At 38.6% G+C, this 16,687-nt stretch overlaps 2 protein-coding genes across 2 annotated transcripts; both read right to left on the bottom strand.

The window, feature by feature from the left end:
* Positions 1-7,548: 7,548 nt before the first annotated feature.
* Positions 7,549-8,413, bottom strand: LOC142519798 (uncharacterized). The gene is made up of 3 exons (XM_075622823.1): positions 8,273-8,413; positions 7,858-8,007; positions 7,549-7,683 (listed from the first exon to the last, which is right to left on the bottom strand). The coding sequence occupies exons 1-3, from the start codon at positions 8,411-8,413 to the stop codon at positions 7,549-7,551; spliced, it is 426 nt and encodes a 141-aa protein (XP_075478938.1).
* A 3,052-nt stretch (positions 8,414-11,465) lies between these two features.
* On the bottom strand, positions 11,466-13,190 carry LOC142519797 (uncharacterized). Its single transcript, XM_075622822.1, has 2 exons — positions 12,961-13,190; positions 11,466-12,903 (listed from the first exon to the last, which is right to left on the bottom strand). The coding sequence occupies exons 1-2, from the start codon at positions 13,188-13,190 to the stop codon at positions 11,466-11,468; spliced, it is 1,668 nt and encodes a 555-aa protein (XP_075478937.1).
* Between the last annotated feature and the right edge of the window lie 3,497 nt (positions 13,191-16,687).

Here is a 16,687-nt window from a genome sequence, read left to right as displayed (position 1 = left end):
ACCATGATGGTGAGGTATCACTCCACCAACCTGGTGTGGAGAATCCTATGAGTAATGACGCATGGGAAAGCCCGTGAGAGAAAATGCCCCAGTGGGAACCCAAGATGGGACAAGGCCTCCGAGGGAGCCTAAGATCGGGATAGCCCATGGTCGTTACAAATTTCTTTTCATCATTGAATCTCCATCTGTCAAAGGATCTTTTCCCTTCTCAGATGACCCTCTGTCATCATTTATTGGTTTATAACAGTCTGCTGTGAAATGATTAGTCTTTCAACAATTAAAACGGGCATTGGAGTCATACGTTGACTCTCTATTTTAATAGGATCTTCGGTTGTAGTTTTGAAAATTGCCTTGATTTTTCCTTAAACACTTGCCAAACTTTTTCACAAACAATGAAATGACATCGTTGCTCAATTGTTCAGCTGATTTTTCATTCGAAACTTTTGGTTCCAGTTTCATAGCAATTAGAGTCTTAGTCAACTGAGAGGTAGATTGGTCATCTTCTCTTATTTGTAATTTGAATTCATAAGCTTTTAAGTCCTAAAACAAATCATAGAGTTCCATCATGCTCAAATATTTGGATTCATGCATTTCTATAGTCTTGATATCTCATTCTTTTGGGAGTTCTCTTATTACCTTCAGAATCACTTCTCGATTGTTGTAAAACTTCAAGTAAACTGAGTTCTATCACGATTCCACTTACCACTCTCTCATAAAAATCAGACATTGATTCTCCAGACTTTATCTTGATATTTTCAAACTTTTGTATAGCCATTGATGGTTTGTTTTCTTTGGTTTGTTCATTATCTTCGCACAACTGAATCAATTTTGCCCAAATTTCTTTAGCAGTCTACACATTTTATTTTGCTAAAAGTGTTTTGTCAAGACTTTTGTACAGAATGTCATTAGCCATATTATCAAGATTGGCTTTTTCTTGTCATCATTCGTCCATTCACTACTTGTTATTTCCGTCATTTAAGGAGCAGCGTCAGTGATGGCTATTGTTGTATTGGCTTTCAGTATCTTCATTTGTTCATCCGTGATAACGAATCACATATTATCATCATGAGCAGCTAAATAATCCTGCATTTTTATCTTCTAGTCATCAAAATCTTCCTTGAAAAACATCGGGATTTTGCTTAATGAAGTCATTTGAAAAGAAATTTTCAAAGTCGAGAATAAGTCTCGCTGTGATACCACTTGATAAGATCGGTTTTAGTCTTTAGAAGGGTGGATTGAATAAACATTAGACACAATTTAATTTTTTAAAATTAATTTAGTTGGGTTGGAAACTGAATTATATATTATGAATTGTCAATGTCAGTTGACTAACAAATGAATGAGAAAAGAAGTCAAACTGACATATTAGAACAAATCAAATAATGGTTTGGCTATGTAAATTGAAAGTGAAGAGCACGCGGGTTTGTTTTTGGATGTCGGAGAACTCAAGCTTCTGCGTCACCCCTTCTTCTTTCTGGAAGGCTCAGACTAGAAGGCTTTGGATAGAACAAGTAATTTGCAAAATCTTAGTTCGGTTTGGACTTAAACTGTAAGGCCCAGGAATTTAATTCACGTAACCTGAATGCATGCAATCTAGGATTTTATTTAATTATGTGTTTAATTATTTTTATGTATAATTACTGCATGATAGATTTTATTTCATGAAATTTTAAAAGTTCATGCATTAGGGTTTTTGGATACATTTTGCGCTCGAACGAGAAACGGAGACCAGGAAATTATGAAAAAATTATTTTTATTACAGGATTAATTTTTATTAATTAATATAAGATGTTTTAAATGTATTTTTCAAGAAATGAGCTTTGTTGGGTATTTTTACCGGTCAGAGCATATTTTTTCAGCGGTACGCAAATTTTATCGAAACAGATGACTTTTTGAGGATTCTGCTAATATTTTCAAAAAACTTATCAAAACAAAATATTTTTCGGGAGTGTGTTTGGACTTAAAGGGCCTACTTTTAAGCTTATTGGGCTTGGTACCTCTTTTAAAAAATTCCTAGGGCCCACTAGTGCATACTTATCATTTTTAATTACCCCTTAAACTCACCCTAAACCTAATATTCTTTACACCAGCCGACACCCCCTCCATTCAGCTCTCATTCTCTAGGTTTCAGCAACTCCCACAACTAAAAAGCTTCGGCCAAGCACCATTCTTTCAAGAAAAATCCTCCGGCGCTCCCCCGACACTCGTTCTTCGATCTTCTTGCGTATATAACATCAAGGCACGCTTTGTAACATTGTTTTTGCATCATTCACGTTCTATATTACTGTTGTGTGTGCATTTGTGCATGAAAACTTTCGATCCAGCCGTGAGCATGAAAGGTTCTCGGTTTTACATGTGTTTCTCGCACTTCCTTGGTTGTTACTCACGTTTCTTCTTATGTTGTACAAGGGGCTGCGGTTTTCGGTTTTTAATGGGCTGAACAAGGTGACAAGATGTTGCTTTGTGGATTAGAATCGTTGCTTGTGGTTGTAGGTTGAAGGGCCGAGAAGGTGGTGAATGTGTTGGTGAGTCGATCGAGAGAGTTGTAGTCGCAGCGATGCATGGTTCGATCCTGGCCATGAAGCTGACCCTCTTGGGTCCGTGACAGGTCAAGGGAAGTGTCGTGAGTTGCTGGTCAGGGCTCGGTAGCAGATCGAGGAGAATTAGGGCGAGCAGCAACTCTGTTTGTTGGGGTGGCTCCGGGTGTGAGTGCGGGTGTGCGTGAGTTTGGGTTATGCTAGGAGCTGAGTCCTTGTCATGGTTCGCTCTAGAAGAGTCTTAGAGTGGCCTAGGAGCGTGGGGTTCGAATCTGGTCCGTTGTTCCCGAGCTAAGGTCGAATTAGTGAGGGTTTTGCACCTAAGGTCCCGATTGAGGGTCAGTAGAATTTACAACCGTATTCAGGAGGTCGCCGAGAGTTTAGGGGCTTAGTCTTTATGGTTTTAGGGCCTTTTAAGTGTTTATAAGGTGTTGTAAAGAGCTGAGAAAGATTGGGTTAAGTTTCGGGTCGATTCGGGTTAAAATCGGGACCCCGGTTTAAGTTTTAAAACGAATCGATTAAGTTTTGAAACAGGCTCGAGTTTACGTCTAATAATGCTTATAAATATGTTTTGGGATGTTGTAAGGAGTTTAGTAAGCTTCGGGTCAAATTTTAGAGGTCCAGGGGTAAAACGGTTATTTTGGGTTTCCAGGGCAAAATGGTCATTTTGCACCCGGGATGAGATTTTTGTCCTGGCAGCGCCCTGAGCACATTTTATCATGTTTTAAATGTTTATGATTTTTATGAAATCATGATAAATACGGTGCATGCTTGGTTTTAAAGAAAAGTTACGTATATGCATGTTTTTATTAAGTGGTGAATATGATGATGTTTTGAAGGATAGGAATTTGTCGTGACTGATGATGTATATGTATACGATGACATGAGATATGATGAGCTAAGGCCAAGGCTCAGTGGACGGGTAATGTTGTCGCTGATGTCTCCTCCGCCGGGCACCACGGTTTTATAGATGGATCCATCGAATAGAGCTGATACGAAAGTCACTACTAATGAACTGAATTCAATTAAAAAGAAAATGTATACGTTTATGTTCATGCTTTTAAGTTCACGAAGTATACGTTGATTATGATATTTTTCACTGATGTGTGCAATGTATATGTACTTGTTATTCCTGGTACAGGTGTGTTGAGTCTTTAGACTCACTAGGCGTGTGTGATGCAGGTGAGCATGATATTGAGGGGACTGGAGGTGTCGAACTCTGAGTTGGCAGACCTGGTGGGGAGACACGATCCCAGGACCACATGTTTTCCGTACATTTATTGAGAGGCTCATTTACTCTAATGACAATTAATGATCAAACAATAATGATTTGACTTAAAACTGCAGCGGAAAAAGGTTTAAAATACTTTCAAACGGACCTCAGGGCCTAGAAAAATTTCGGCATGGCCTCCCCGTAAATAGGACATCCCGAAAAACTCAAGCAGAAATTTATATCAAAATATACTCCCACTAGAGTCATTAAAAAAAAAAACCGAAATTAAACAACCTATAGCCGCACTGGCCAGGACTAAATAGAAATTAAAACTTACCAAATACTCACCAGATCATAAACATCACAGAGTCGACTCAGAACATCACAAAACAACCAAATACTACTATAGATACACGAGGCATCTCCCCGGCAAATAAACTAATACAAGACTGAAACAACTCAAGACATACATATAGACTAACTGGGAGACTCCACTGAACAGAACCAAGCAATCCAACCTCAATCCCGAGCTCTACTGGCGGAACCCCGGCCTGATGCTGCAAAACGACTCGAGAGATCTACCATGGTGTCCAAAAGCAACCACAGCAGCCCCCCCAGTAAAACAACTGAGGTTAGGATTCTGGTATGAAACAGTCCAACAATAACAACAATAACATAAATCATGCATAATCATATAATGAAATGTAATATGCAATGCATGAAAGGCTCAACGAATAACCGGGATAACAGGAGCCAACAAACGGTACGATAACAACTGGAATAATGCTCGAGCAACGATACAGGGGAGCTACATCGTCGTGCAGCTAAACCGCCCTGCCAAGTATGCGAGTTATGCCAAGTTGTGCTGAAATAACACCCCTGACTCGGCCTCCATACAGCTGATACGATATAACAGGATGGCACAACATAACGAACTAGATGACACAACCCCAGCGCTCACCTCAAAAGGCTGCACTAACCACGGGATTGTTCAATCACATCTACGATCTCATGTGTATAGGCCTATCAGCCACACGATGATCCCGAGATAAACAACAGTGCCAGATAACAACGGATATCAACAATGGGCTAACAAGAACGATAGGCTCAACATGAATGTCATAACTATATACCCGATGCTAAATGCCAATAATATGTCATAATAATAAATATAGATCCCAACGAAGTCATTTAACAATTTACAACAGTCAACAAATCATAAACACGATCCATGTAACACAGAATGACAATTAAACATAATTTATGTTTTACCGTCGTATATTACCGAGCTGTAACATACCTATACCGACTTGATATCGAGCAACAAGCTTAACTTTGATCTCCTCGGCCTAACAATAAGATAATATAACAAGTCGAGTAAATTTCCAATTCAATAACAATATTTCCAAATTTTCAGCTTGTACCTATGCTAAGTTTTAAGATCAAAACTTAATCAAAACTTAACCAAAGTATATTTATCATACATGGTTGGAATCCTAACTCAAAAACCCATATTTCATCAGAAGATGTCAACAAGAAATTCAATCATCTTGACACAGATAAACACCCACAACCAGAAATCTAGAAAAACGAATTCTGTTACAGTTTCAGATTCGGCACCTATGACCATAAAATTTATATCTAATTCATTTTTGACCCAAATCAATATCCGCCAAATGGAAATGAAAGACAACTTAAATATCTAAGTTTTTCTAGAAGAAACCAATTCCAGAATCTGAGTATATTAATGCCATAATTAACAAGAACACGCTGCTACTCACACAATTCGCGGACAGAACTATAATACTGCGTAGTTTCAGTAAACAAGCATAACTCTCTCAATTCTTAATGGAAATTAATGATTCAAGTCTCATTTTGAAGAAAAGACATAGCTCTACAACTTTCATTTTAACCAAAAACCCAGAATCCGAGTGCATATATGCCATAAACCCGAATTACAGTGGGTGTTGTACACAGCTCCAACACAGAACTCCATTTTGACACGTTTTGGTAGAAAAATCATATCAAATCCGTTTCTTATCCAAATTCAATGATTCCAGTGGCTATAGAGAGCTAACAAACAGAGCTACACGTTTTATTTGAACCACAAGTCGAGATTCTTAACGTACAATACACAAAACTTCGAATTTCAGAAGCACAAAAACCGAACTCACCAAAATACTGCACAGAAACAGGGTCACGAAATGGAGCGTTGATCTGCTCACCTCCTTGCTCAAAATTCGCGATTTCTGTCTTGAATCAAAGCCTAAGATTTTAGGAAGACATTCCTTCAGACCGATCGAGATTTCGACGCTGGACGGAGGAGATATCGTGATTCTTCCACAGCTGCTCCAAGGGTTGCGAGAATTGGGTTGAGGGAAATGGGTTTTCTTCTTCTCTCTTTCCTTTTTCCTTCTTTTAAAGGTAAGTTGTGTGTATGTATATGTGTGTGTGTGTATATATATATATATATATATATTGTGTATTTGGTTACTAAAATAGTAACTCAAGCCCATCTATCCCGGTCTGTATTTATTTTGCTCTCGTGTGTTATTTAAACTCTATATGTATTTTATATCGTTAAATTCTCCGATATTCTAAAATACATATTTTTAACACACTTCTTGAATTTATTTGGCATAAATAATTATTTTAATTTACAACTCAATAATTATTCTAATTATGCCAAATTACCGGATAATTGATTACAGGGCCTTACATTTCTCCACCCTTTAAAACAAATTTCGTCCTCGAAATTTCTGTTTATACACATACATCTTACACACGATACGAAACCAACAATACATTACTAAGAACTAAACAGATATGGATAAGATGCTCTTATCTTCTCTTCTGTTTCCCACGTTGATTCTTCTACACCATGCCTCGACCACTGAACACGTACAAGTGGTATAACTTTATTGCGTAAAACTTTATCTTTATGATCCAAGATACAAACAGGATACTCAGTATACGATAGAGAAGGGTTGAGTTCAACCTCATCAGGCTGAATCACATGAGACGGATCGGGCTCATACTTACGCAACATAGAAACATGGAAAACATCGTGGATGGCAGACAATGACTGGGGCAAATCCAAACGATAAGCGCAAGTACCAATACGCTCAACAATCTCGTAGGGACCAACGAAACGAGATGACGACTTACCTCTCATACCAAAACGAACAACACCTCTAAACGGAGAGATTCTCGAAAACACAAAATCTCCAACTTGAAATTCTAGAGGTCGACGACGTCTGTTAGCATAACTAGCTTTACGATCTTGGGCAGCTTTCATTCTATGACGAATCAACTGGACTTTATCATGCATTTCCTGAACAATGTCAGGTCCAGTCAACTGCTTCTCACCAAATTCATCCCAACAAAGAGGTGATCGACACCGTCTGCCATACAAAGCTTCAAAAGGAGTCATACCAATAGTTACCTGGAAACTGTTGTTATATGAAAATTCTACCAGTGGTAAAGCTTCCTGCCAACTGTCTTTAAAATCCATGACTACAGCTCGAAGCAGATCCTCGAGTGTCTGGATTGTGCGTTCTGTCTGACCATCTGTCTGAGGATGGTACGCAGTACTCATCGCAAGTCGTGTACCCATTTCTTTTTGGAAACTAGTCCAAAATTTTGATGTGAATCTAGGGTCACGATCTGAGACTATTGCAACTGGAACTCCATGAAGTCTCACAACATTTTCAATATACAGACGAGCCATTTTCTTGTACGAATACGTCATCTCATACGGAAAAAATGTGCCGATTTAGATAATCTGTCGACAATCACTCAAATGGCATCGAAATGACGAGAAGTACGTGGCAAATGCGTGACAAAATCCATAGCCATGTGCTCCCAGTTCCACCGAGGAACCTCAAGACTATGCAGTAATCCTCCATGTCTCATTCGTTCTGCTTTGACTTGCTGACAGATCATACAACGAGACACAAACTCAGCCACATCCTTTTTCATATTCTTCCACCAAAACTGAGGCCGTAGAATATGATACATTTTCCTTCCTCCTGGGTGGATACTATATCGAGTACAATGAGCTTCTTTAAGGATGGCTGTACGCAATTCAGGAATATCTGGGTCAACCAATCTACCATTCAACCGAAGAGAATCATCTGAGTGAATTGAGAAACCAGATTGGTGTCCTTGAGATACTAACTCATAAGATTTTAGAACTTGATCATCAGTTTTCTGAGCTGACTTTACAATCTGAATCAACTCTGGCTCAATAGAAATCTGAGATACACAAACAGCATTACCTTGGATTTGAAAATCCAACCCAGAAGTGCAAATATCCTCTCGTAACTTAGAAACATGAATCGAGGATAAAAATATCAACAACCTTACGACTCAAAGCATCGGCAATGACATTCACTTTTCCCGGTTGATACTGGATCTCACAATCATAATCTTTCAAAAGATCCATCCAACGTCTCTGTCTCATATTCAGATCTGACTGAGAGAACAGATACTTCAAGCATTTATGATCAGAATAGATTACAAATTGCTCCCCAAACAAATAATGTCTCCAAATCTTGAGAGTAAAAACAATAGCAGCCAATTCTAAGTCATGAACAGAATACTTAGACTCATGCGGTTTCAACTGACGAGAACCATAGGCCACTACTCTGCCATGCTGCATCAGAACACAACCTAGACCTCGATTAGACGTGTCGATACAAACAACAAATCCTCCAGAACCACTTGGAATGGTAAGAACTGGTGCAGAAGTCAATCTCTTCTTCAACTCGACAAAACTTGACTCACATTCATCAGACCAAATGAATCTCTGATTTTTCAGAGTCAGTTGAGTGATAGGTCTAGCAATCTTTGAGAAATTTTCGATAAATCCTCCGGTAATAACCAGCTAAACCCATGAAACTACGAATCTCTGGCACGTTGGTCGGTCGTGCCCAATTTAGAACTGCTTCCACTTTACTTGGATCGACAGAAATACCATGTTGAGATATGACATGGCCAAGAAATACAACTCTATATAACCAAAACTCACACTTGGATAGCTTGGCGTACAACTGCTTCTTTTGAAGAATTCGAAGAACTATCCTCAAGTGTTTGGCATTGTAAGGCCCGAGATTTTAATTACTGTAATCCGAGATTAATCTGAAATGATTTATTTATTAATTGAGATGATTATGGATGAAACGGATTAGATCGGGAGAGCCGAAAGAAGATTTGACATGAGGTGCAAGAAGATTCCCCGCGCACATGCGCGGCTTGAATGCGCGCACATGCGCGGAACGTCCAGAGAGTTGGGCGCACATGCGCGTCATAATGCGCGCACATGCGCAAGATGGACAGAAGGCCCCGCGCATATGCGCGAAGTGAGTGCGCGCATATGCGCGAGCATTTGTTACCAACGTCCAGAGAGCCTCGCGCATATGCGCCGAAGGCGTCGCGCATATGCGCGAGCTGCCGAGAAGTGATGTGCGATGACCAGTAGGTCTCGCGCATATGCGCCGGTTGATGTCGCGCATATGCGCGAGACGTGTTTTATGAAGAATGATCCACTTGGCTTCAACATGCATCGTTGATGTATATATATATATACAATGCAATTCCCTTCAGAATTTGGCAAGAAAACCGAGAAAAGGGTAAGGGGAAGTGATAGAAAATCCTTACGCCTTTTGTGAGAAATTCGTCCGTCCGATTTTAAATCCGACTTCAGTACTGTGTTCCTATCGACGTAGGCTACAACTGGACGTAAGTTTTACTACGTTTTGATATGATTTGAAATTATGATGTTGTCAGAATTGAATAGGAATCATATATGGTATTTCTGATACAGTGAACATCGTATAATCGAAGTCAGATTAAAGAACAGACTGGTTATGTAATTGTTATGAATTTTAGAGTCGATTTGATTGAGAATCGATATAAGATTTATATCATCGTTGAGATTATGATTTCTACCAATATTAATTATGAGTTCTGGTATTATAGCTGTGGTGTTGGAATTGACGGGGTTATCGAGACTGTATTGTTATACCGTCGAAACATCATTTGATTGATATTGATTAGATTCGGTATTGATTGAGATGGTATTGTGGTATCATATGTCGATTGGCATTGATCAGATTATGTTTTGATTTGAGTATTAATCAGAACAGGTTTTGAACTGAGTTATATACTGATATTGTATCTATTCGATTGTCAATATCAGATTGGGTATGGACAGAGTTGACTTTAATACTTCGTCTTCGTCGGACCGAGAAGATAAATGTATAAAATATTGTTGAGTTGGGATTGCACAACTCGAGTGAGGTTTGGCTCGAGTTTCCCTAAATCACATACTTTGCCTTATTGTATTGATTTGATTGATATACTTGTTTTCTTGATTGATAGATAGCAGGTATTAGATGAGTATCTTGGGACAGAAGTGCCTGATAGTGGTGGGATCGCCACGGGCACATTGCACGATGTCACAAGATAGTGTATTGGCGATAGTGCCAAAGTCTGTCACCGGATGATTGGCTATCGATGTGGATAGAAATGTGGCTTCTTCTATTACTGGTGATCGGTACTGTATCGATGTGGATAGAATGTAACTCTTCTATTACTGATGATCGATATCATATCGATGTGGATAGAATTGGAGTTTTTTCTATTACTGGTGATCGATACTATATCGATGTGGATAGAATCAGATCTTCTTCTATTACTGGTGATCGATACCCTATCGACGTGGATAGAACTGGAGTCTTTTCTATTACTGTTGGTCGATATGGGAATGCTAACATCTGGAACCGGGATCCCTAGACTAGGATTGAGTCTAGTCTTAAATGTGGAGTCATGAGTCTAATTGACAGTTATATTGATTTATGTTGATTATGTTCCTGAATATGGTACATGTGTAGAATAGGATTTATTCTTGATATGGATTTATATTCTGATTTGAATACATGTTAGACATATCTGTTATATGCTTTTATATTGTTTTTATGATTGCATGTATACATGATTTATACTAAGAATGTAATTCTCACCGGAGTTATCCGGCTGTTGTCTTGTTTGTATGTATGCATGGCAACAGGTGGGATAGGATCAGGGTCAAGGAAAGAACGAGGCTGGACTAGATAGCGTGGAGATCCGGGCTTCGAAGCAACTTAGGATTCAGCACTGAGATATAGTTGAACCTAGTTGAATTCTTGTAGATAATACAAGATTTGTATGTTTATGGTTAATATGTAATTTGAATTGAATTACATTACGTTTCCGCTTTGTATTTTAAAAAAAAAAAACTAGACCCTGTTTATTATAATTGTTTGAATTATTCCTAAAGACGATTAAGGAATGAATTAGCGTCCGGGTCCCCACAGGCATGCTCTTCCTCGGACTTGGAATAAACAAGAATATCATCGATGAATACAATCACAAAACGATCGAGATATTTACGAAATACTCGATTTATCAAGTCCATAAACACAGCAGGAGCATTGGTCAAACCAAAAGGCATAACCAAAAATTCAAAGTGCCCGTATCTCGTGCGAAAAGCTGTTTTCGGCACATCTTCTTGTCTAACTCGCACTTGATGTTACCCAGAACGGAGATCAATCTTAGAGTACACCGAAGTACCTTGCAATTGATCAAATAAGTCATCAATCCTAGGGAGTTGATATTTATTCTTGATAGTAAACTTATTCAGTTGCCGATAATCAATACACATCCGCATCGTTCTATCTTTCTTCTTGACAAATATAATCAGGTGCACCCCACGGTGAAGAACTCAGACGAATATAACCTTTACTCAATAAATCTTGTAATTGCTCTTTCAGTTCTTTTAGCTCAACAGGAGCTAAACGATATGGTGCTCGAGATATGGGTTCCGTTCCTGGCATTAATTCGATACTGAACTCAACTTCTCGTTCTGGTGGAAAACCAGGAATCTCTTCTGGAAACACATCAGGAAACTCACGGACTACAGGAATATCATAAATTCGTCGCTCATCTTGCGATAGATCAACAGCATAAACCAGAAAACCTTCATGACCAGAATCTAACAATCGGTTCATCTCAATGGCAGAAACTAGAGGAATTTTGGCTTGAGAACCACGGCCATAGAAATTCCATTTAGGAGCAAAGCTAGGCCTGAAACGAACTATTCCTTGATAACAATCAACAGTGGCACGATTTGCTGTCAAAACATCCATACCAACGATACAATCAAAGTCATGCATAGGTAGGACTATGAGATTCAGATATAGAATATTTTCCTCATGAAACAAAACCGCATTGAACAGCACATTATCAGTGATAATCATTTTGCCCATCGGAGTAGCAACAGATAGATTGGAATTCATACTAGTGGTGCGAAGATCATGCGAAATAACAAATGCATGAGAAACAAAGGAATGAGATGCTCCGGTATCAAATAACACTCGTGCTATAAAACCACATAGAGTACAGTTACCAGCAATGACAGTACCTGGAGCTGCCTGAGCCTCATCCTCAGTCAAGGCAAATACATGAACAGATGACTGATTCTGTGGACCACCTTGCCCTCTGCTCTGATGCGAAGGGCGACTAGGCTGATGGGAAGACTGGGACGCAGCTGGAATTATATTACTTTGAGCTCCACTACCTGCCTGGTCTGATTTCCCCATTTTACTAGGACAAACTCTAGAAAAATGACCCGGACGACCACAATTATTACAAACCCCTTGAACTCCAATACTGGAATGCTTGCCTCCACAGTGATCACAGTAAGGTCCACTATAGCGATATCCACCACGGTTCCCTGAACTCCCTAAACTCGAAGAACTAGAACCAGGCTTCTTAAATTGTTTTCCACGTGGACGAAGAGATACAGAACCAGATGAACTGAATTGTTGCCTCCCCGACTGATGATGTTGGGTAGGCACTCGATTGCCACTCCTCTTAAGACTAGCTTGAGCCCTTTTTGCTATTTCCACCGCTTCAAGATAATTCAGTGGCTTACCGGTAGAAACAAAAGGGTGCAGATGATCGTTCAATCCTTCAATGAAACTTTCGACGACAACAACCTGACTCGCAGCAACATGAGGAGCATATCTGAGCATAGCATAAAAAGTATCCGCATAATCCGCAACTGACATATCGCCCTGCTTCAAGTTATGAAACTCTGAAGCCTTAGAACTGTAGAATGATGGAGGACAATAACTTTCCTTAAATTTCAGCTTGAATATATCTCACGATGGAACAATCCTCTGAGCATCTAAAGTCATCAATGTAGTAGACCACCACATTTTAGCACGATCTTTCAACTGATGCACAGCTAATCTCAATCGACACTCTGGAGGATACTCAATCAAATCAAACAATTCCTCGATCTCAGAAATCCACAGTTCTGCTTTCTCAGCTCCCTCCGAAACACTGAATCGAGGTGGATGCATAGAATGGAAACGCGCAACTAATTCATCCATCCTAAGCTACTGTAGCTGATCAGCAGCTTGCTCAACAAAAGTATCATCAAAAACACAGACACGAGGTATACCATGTCCACGACCTCGACCTCGAGCTAGAGGAATCTCATCAACAGGAATTTCTCCACCTCCTTCCATTCTATACGATAAAACACCAAAACAATTAGAATGGAAGTAAACAAATCATATAATCACATAAGCATGTTGTCAAGTAGCATACACAGGCGCAACAACCATTTTAGTGCCAAGACTCAAGTGTCCTAGACTCTAGTTCGAGCGTATCCCAGTTTACGTTCTGATACCAAGATGTGAGGCTCATTTACTCTAATGACAATTAATGATCAAGCAATAATGATTTGACTAAAACTGCAGCGGAAAAAGGTTTAAAATAATTTCAAACGGACCTCAGGGCCTAGAAAAATTTCGGCATGACCTCCCCATAAATAGGACATCCCGAAAAACTCAAGCAGCAATTTATATCAAAATATACTCCCACTAGAGTCATTAAAACAAAACCGAAATTAAACAACTTATAGCCGCACTGGCCATGATTAAACAGAAATTAAAACTTACCAAATACTCACCAGATCATAAACATCACAGAGTCGACTCAGAACATCACAAAACAACCAAATACTACTATAGATACACGGGACATCTCCCCGACAAATAAACCACAATACAAGACTGAAACAACTCAAGACATACATATAGACTAACTGGGAGACTCCACTGAACAGAACCAAGCAATCCAACCTCAATCACGAGCTCCACTGGCGGAACCCCGGCCTGATGCTGCAAAACGACTCAGGAGATCTACCATGGTACCCAAAAGCAACCACAGCAGCCCCCCCAGTAAAACAACTGAGGTTAGGATTCTGGTATGAAACAGTCCAACAATTAACAACAATAACATAAATCATGCATAATCATATAATGAAATGTAATATGCAATGCATGAAAGGCTCAACGAATAACCGGGATAACAGGAGCCAACAAACGGTACGATAACAACTGGAATAATGCTCGAGCAACGACACAGGGGAGCTACATCGTCGTGCAGCTAAACCGCCCTGCCAAGTATGCAAGTTATGCCAAGTTGTGCTGAAATAACACCCCTGACTCGGCCTCCATACAGCTGATACGATATAACAGGATGGCACAACATAACGAACTAGATGACACAACACCAGCGCTCACCTCAAAAGGCTGCACTAACCACGGGATTGTTCAATCACATCTACGATCTCATGTGTATAGGCCTATCAGCCACACGATGATCCCGAGATAAACAACAGTGCCAGATAACAACGGATATCAACAATGGGCTAACAAGAACGATAGGCTCAACATGAATGTCATAACTATATACCGATGCTAAATGCCAATAATATGTCATAATAATAAATATAGATCCCAACGAAGTCATTTAACAATTTACAACAGTCAACAAATCATAAACACGATCCATGTAACACAGAATGACAATTAAACATAATTTATGTTTTACCGTCGTATATTACCGAGCTGTAACATACCTATACCGACTGATATCGACAACAAGCTTAACTTTGATCTCCTCGGCCTAACAATAAGATAATATAACAAGTCGAGTAAATTTCCAATTCAATAACAATATTTCCAAATTTTCAGCTTGTACCTATGCTAAGTTTTAAGATCAAAACTTAACCAAAGTATATTTATCATACATGGTTGGAATCCTAACTCAAAAACCCATATTTCATCATAAGATGTCAACAAGAAATTCAATCATCTTGACACAGATAAACACCCACAACCAGAAATCTAGAAAAACGAATTCTGTTACAGTTTCAGATTCGGCACCTATGACCATAAAATTCATATCTAATTCATTTTTGACCCAAATCAATATCCGCCAAATGGAAATGAAAGATAACTTAAATATCTAAGTTTTTCTAGAAGAAACCAATTCCAGAATCTGAGTAGATTAATGCCATAATTAACAAGAACACGCTGCTACTCACACAATTCGCGGACAGAACTCTAATACTGCGTAGTTTTAGTAAAACAAGCATAACTCTCTCAATTCTTAATGGAAATTAATGATTCAAGTCTCATTTCGAAGAAAAGACATAGCTCTACAACTTTTATTTTAACCAAAAACCCAGAATCCGAGTGCATATATGCCATAAACCCGAATTACAGTGGGTGTTGTACACAGCTCCAACACAGAATTCCATTTTGACACGTTTTGGTAGAAAAATCATATCAAATCCGTTTCTTATCCAAATTCAATGATTCCAGTGGCTATAGAGAGCTAACAAACAGAGCTACACGTTTTATTTGAACACAAGTCGAGATTCTTAACGGACAATACACAAAACTTCCGAATTTCAGAAGCACAAAAACTGAACTCACCAAAATACTGCACAGAAATAGGGTCACGAAATGGAGCTTCGATCTGCTCGCCTCCTTGCTCAAAATTCGCGATTTTTGTCTTGAATCAAAGCCTAAGATGTTAGAAGACACCCTTTAGACCGATCGAGATTTCGACACCGGACGGACGAGATATCGTGATTCTTCCACAGCTGCTCCAAGGGTTGCGAGAATTGGGTTGAGGGAAATGGGTTTTCTTCTTCTCTCGTTCCTTTTTCCTTTTTTTAAAGGTAAGTTGTGTGTATGTGTATATATATATATATATATTGTGTATTTGGTTACTAAAATAGTAACTCAAGACCATCTATCCCGGTCTGTATTTATTTTGCTCTTGTATGTTATTTAAACTCTATATGTATTTTATATCGTTAAATTCTCCGATATTCTAAAATACATATTTTTAACACACTTCTTGAATTTATTTGGCATAAATAATTATTTTAATTTACAACTCAATAATTTTTCCAATTATGCCAAATTACCGGATAATTGATTACAGGGCCTTACATTTATGTTTTTATGAGATTGAGAGGATATGAACATTTTTATACGCTGGTTTTGATACGCTGATGATTTTAGAATTTTTACTCGTTTATGTTTACGTATGTTTCTGGATGAGTTTGATCATTTTAAATTGCACTATTTTTACTGTCAAATACTTGTGATTATTTTTAAATGTTTTATTTTCAGTAGAACGCATGTGTGCCAAACATGTAAATTTTATTTTGAAAATGCGAGCTTTTTAAATATATATATATATTTCCGCACTTTTAAATAAGCAGACGTTACATAAACTCTGTCAAGCTAAAACTCGTAGTAAACCTCAACTGAAGATAGACGGTATACAGACGGTTATTTAAATTCAATGAGTTATGATACTGATATATCCTAACACTTAATGATCCTCAATGATCATATGTAATTCCTTGTAAAGTGTGCTCGACTAATTGAGTTTTAATTCAGATACGTCGAAAGTTTGATTGCTTGAATCTCTGTAAAAGTCGTAGAGTGTTATTAAACTGAATCCCTTCTCTATATATAGATTCTGAATCCAACGGTCTCGAGTTTCAAAAAGGATT

The sequence above is a fragment of the Primulina tabacum genome, chromosome 11, assembly GCF_025594145.1.
Source record: "Primulina tabacum isolate GXHZ01 chromosome 11, ASM2559414v2, whole genome shotgun sequence".
In the NCBI taxonomy this organism is placed as follows: domain Eukaryota; kingdom Viridiplantae; phylum Streptophyta; class Magnoliopsida; order Lamiales; family Gesneriaceae; genus Primulina; species Primulina tabacum.
Note: the sequence above shows the minus strand (reverse complement) of the source record. Positions and strands in the feature narration are given on the sequence as shown.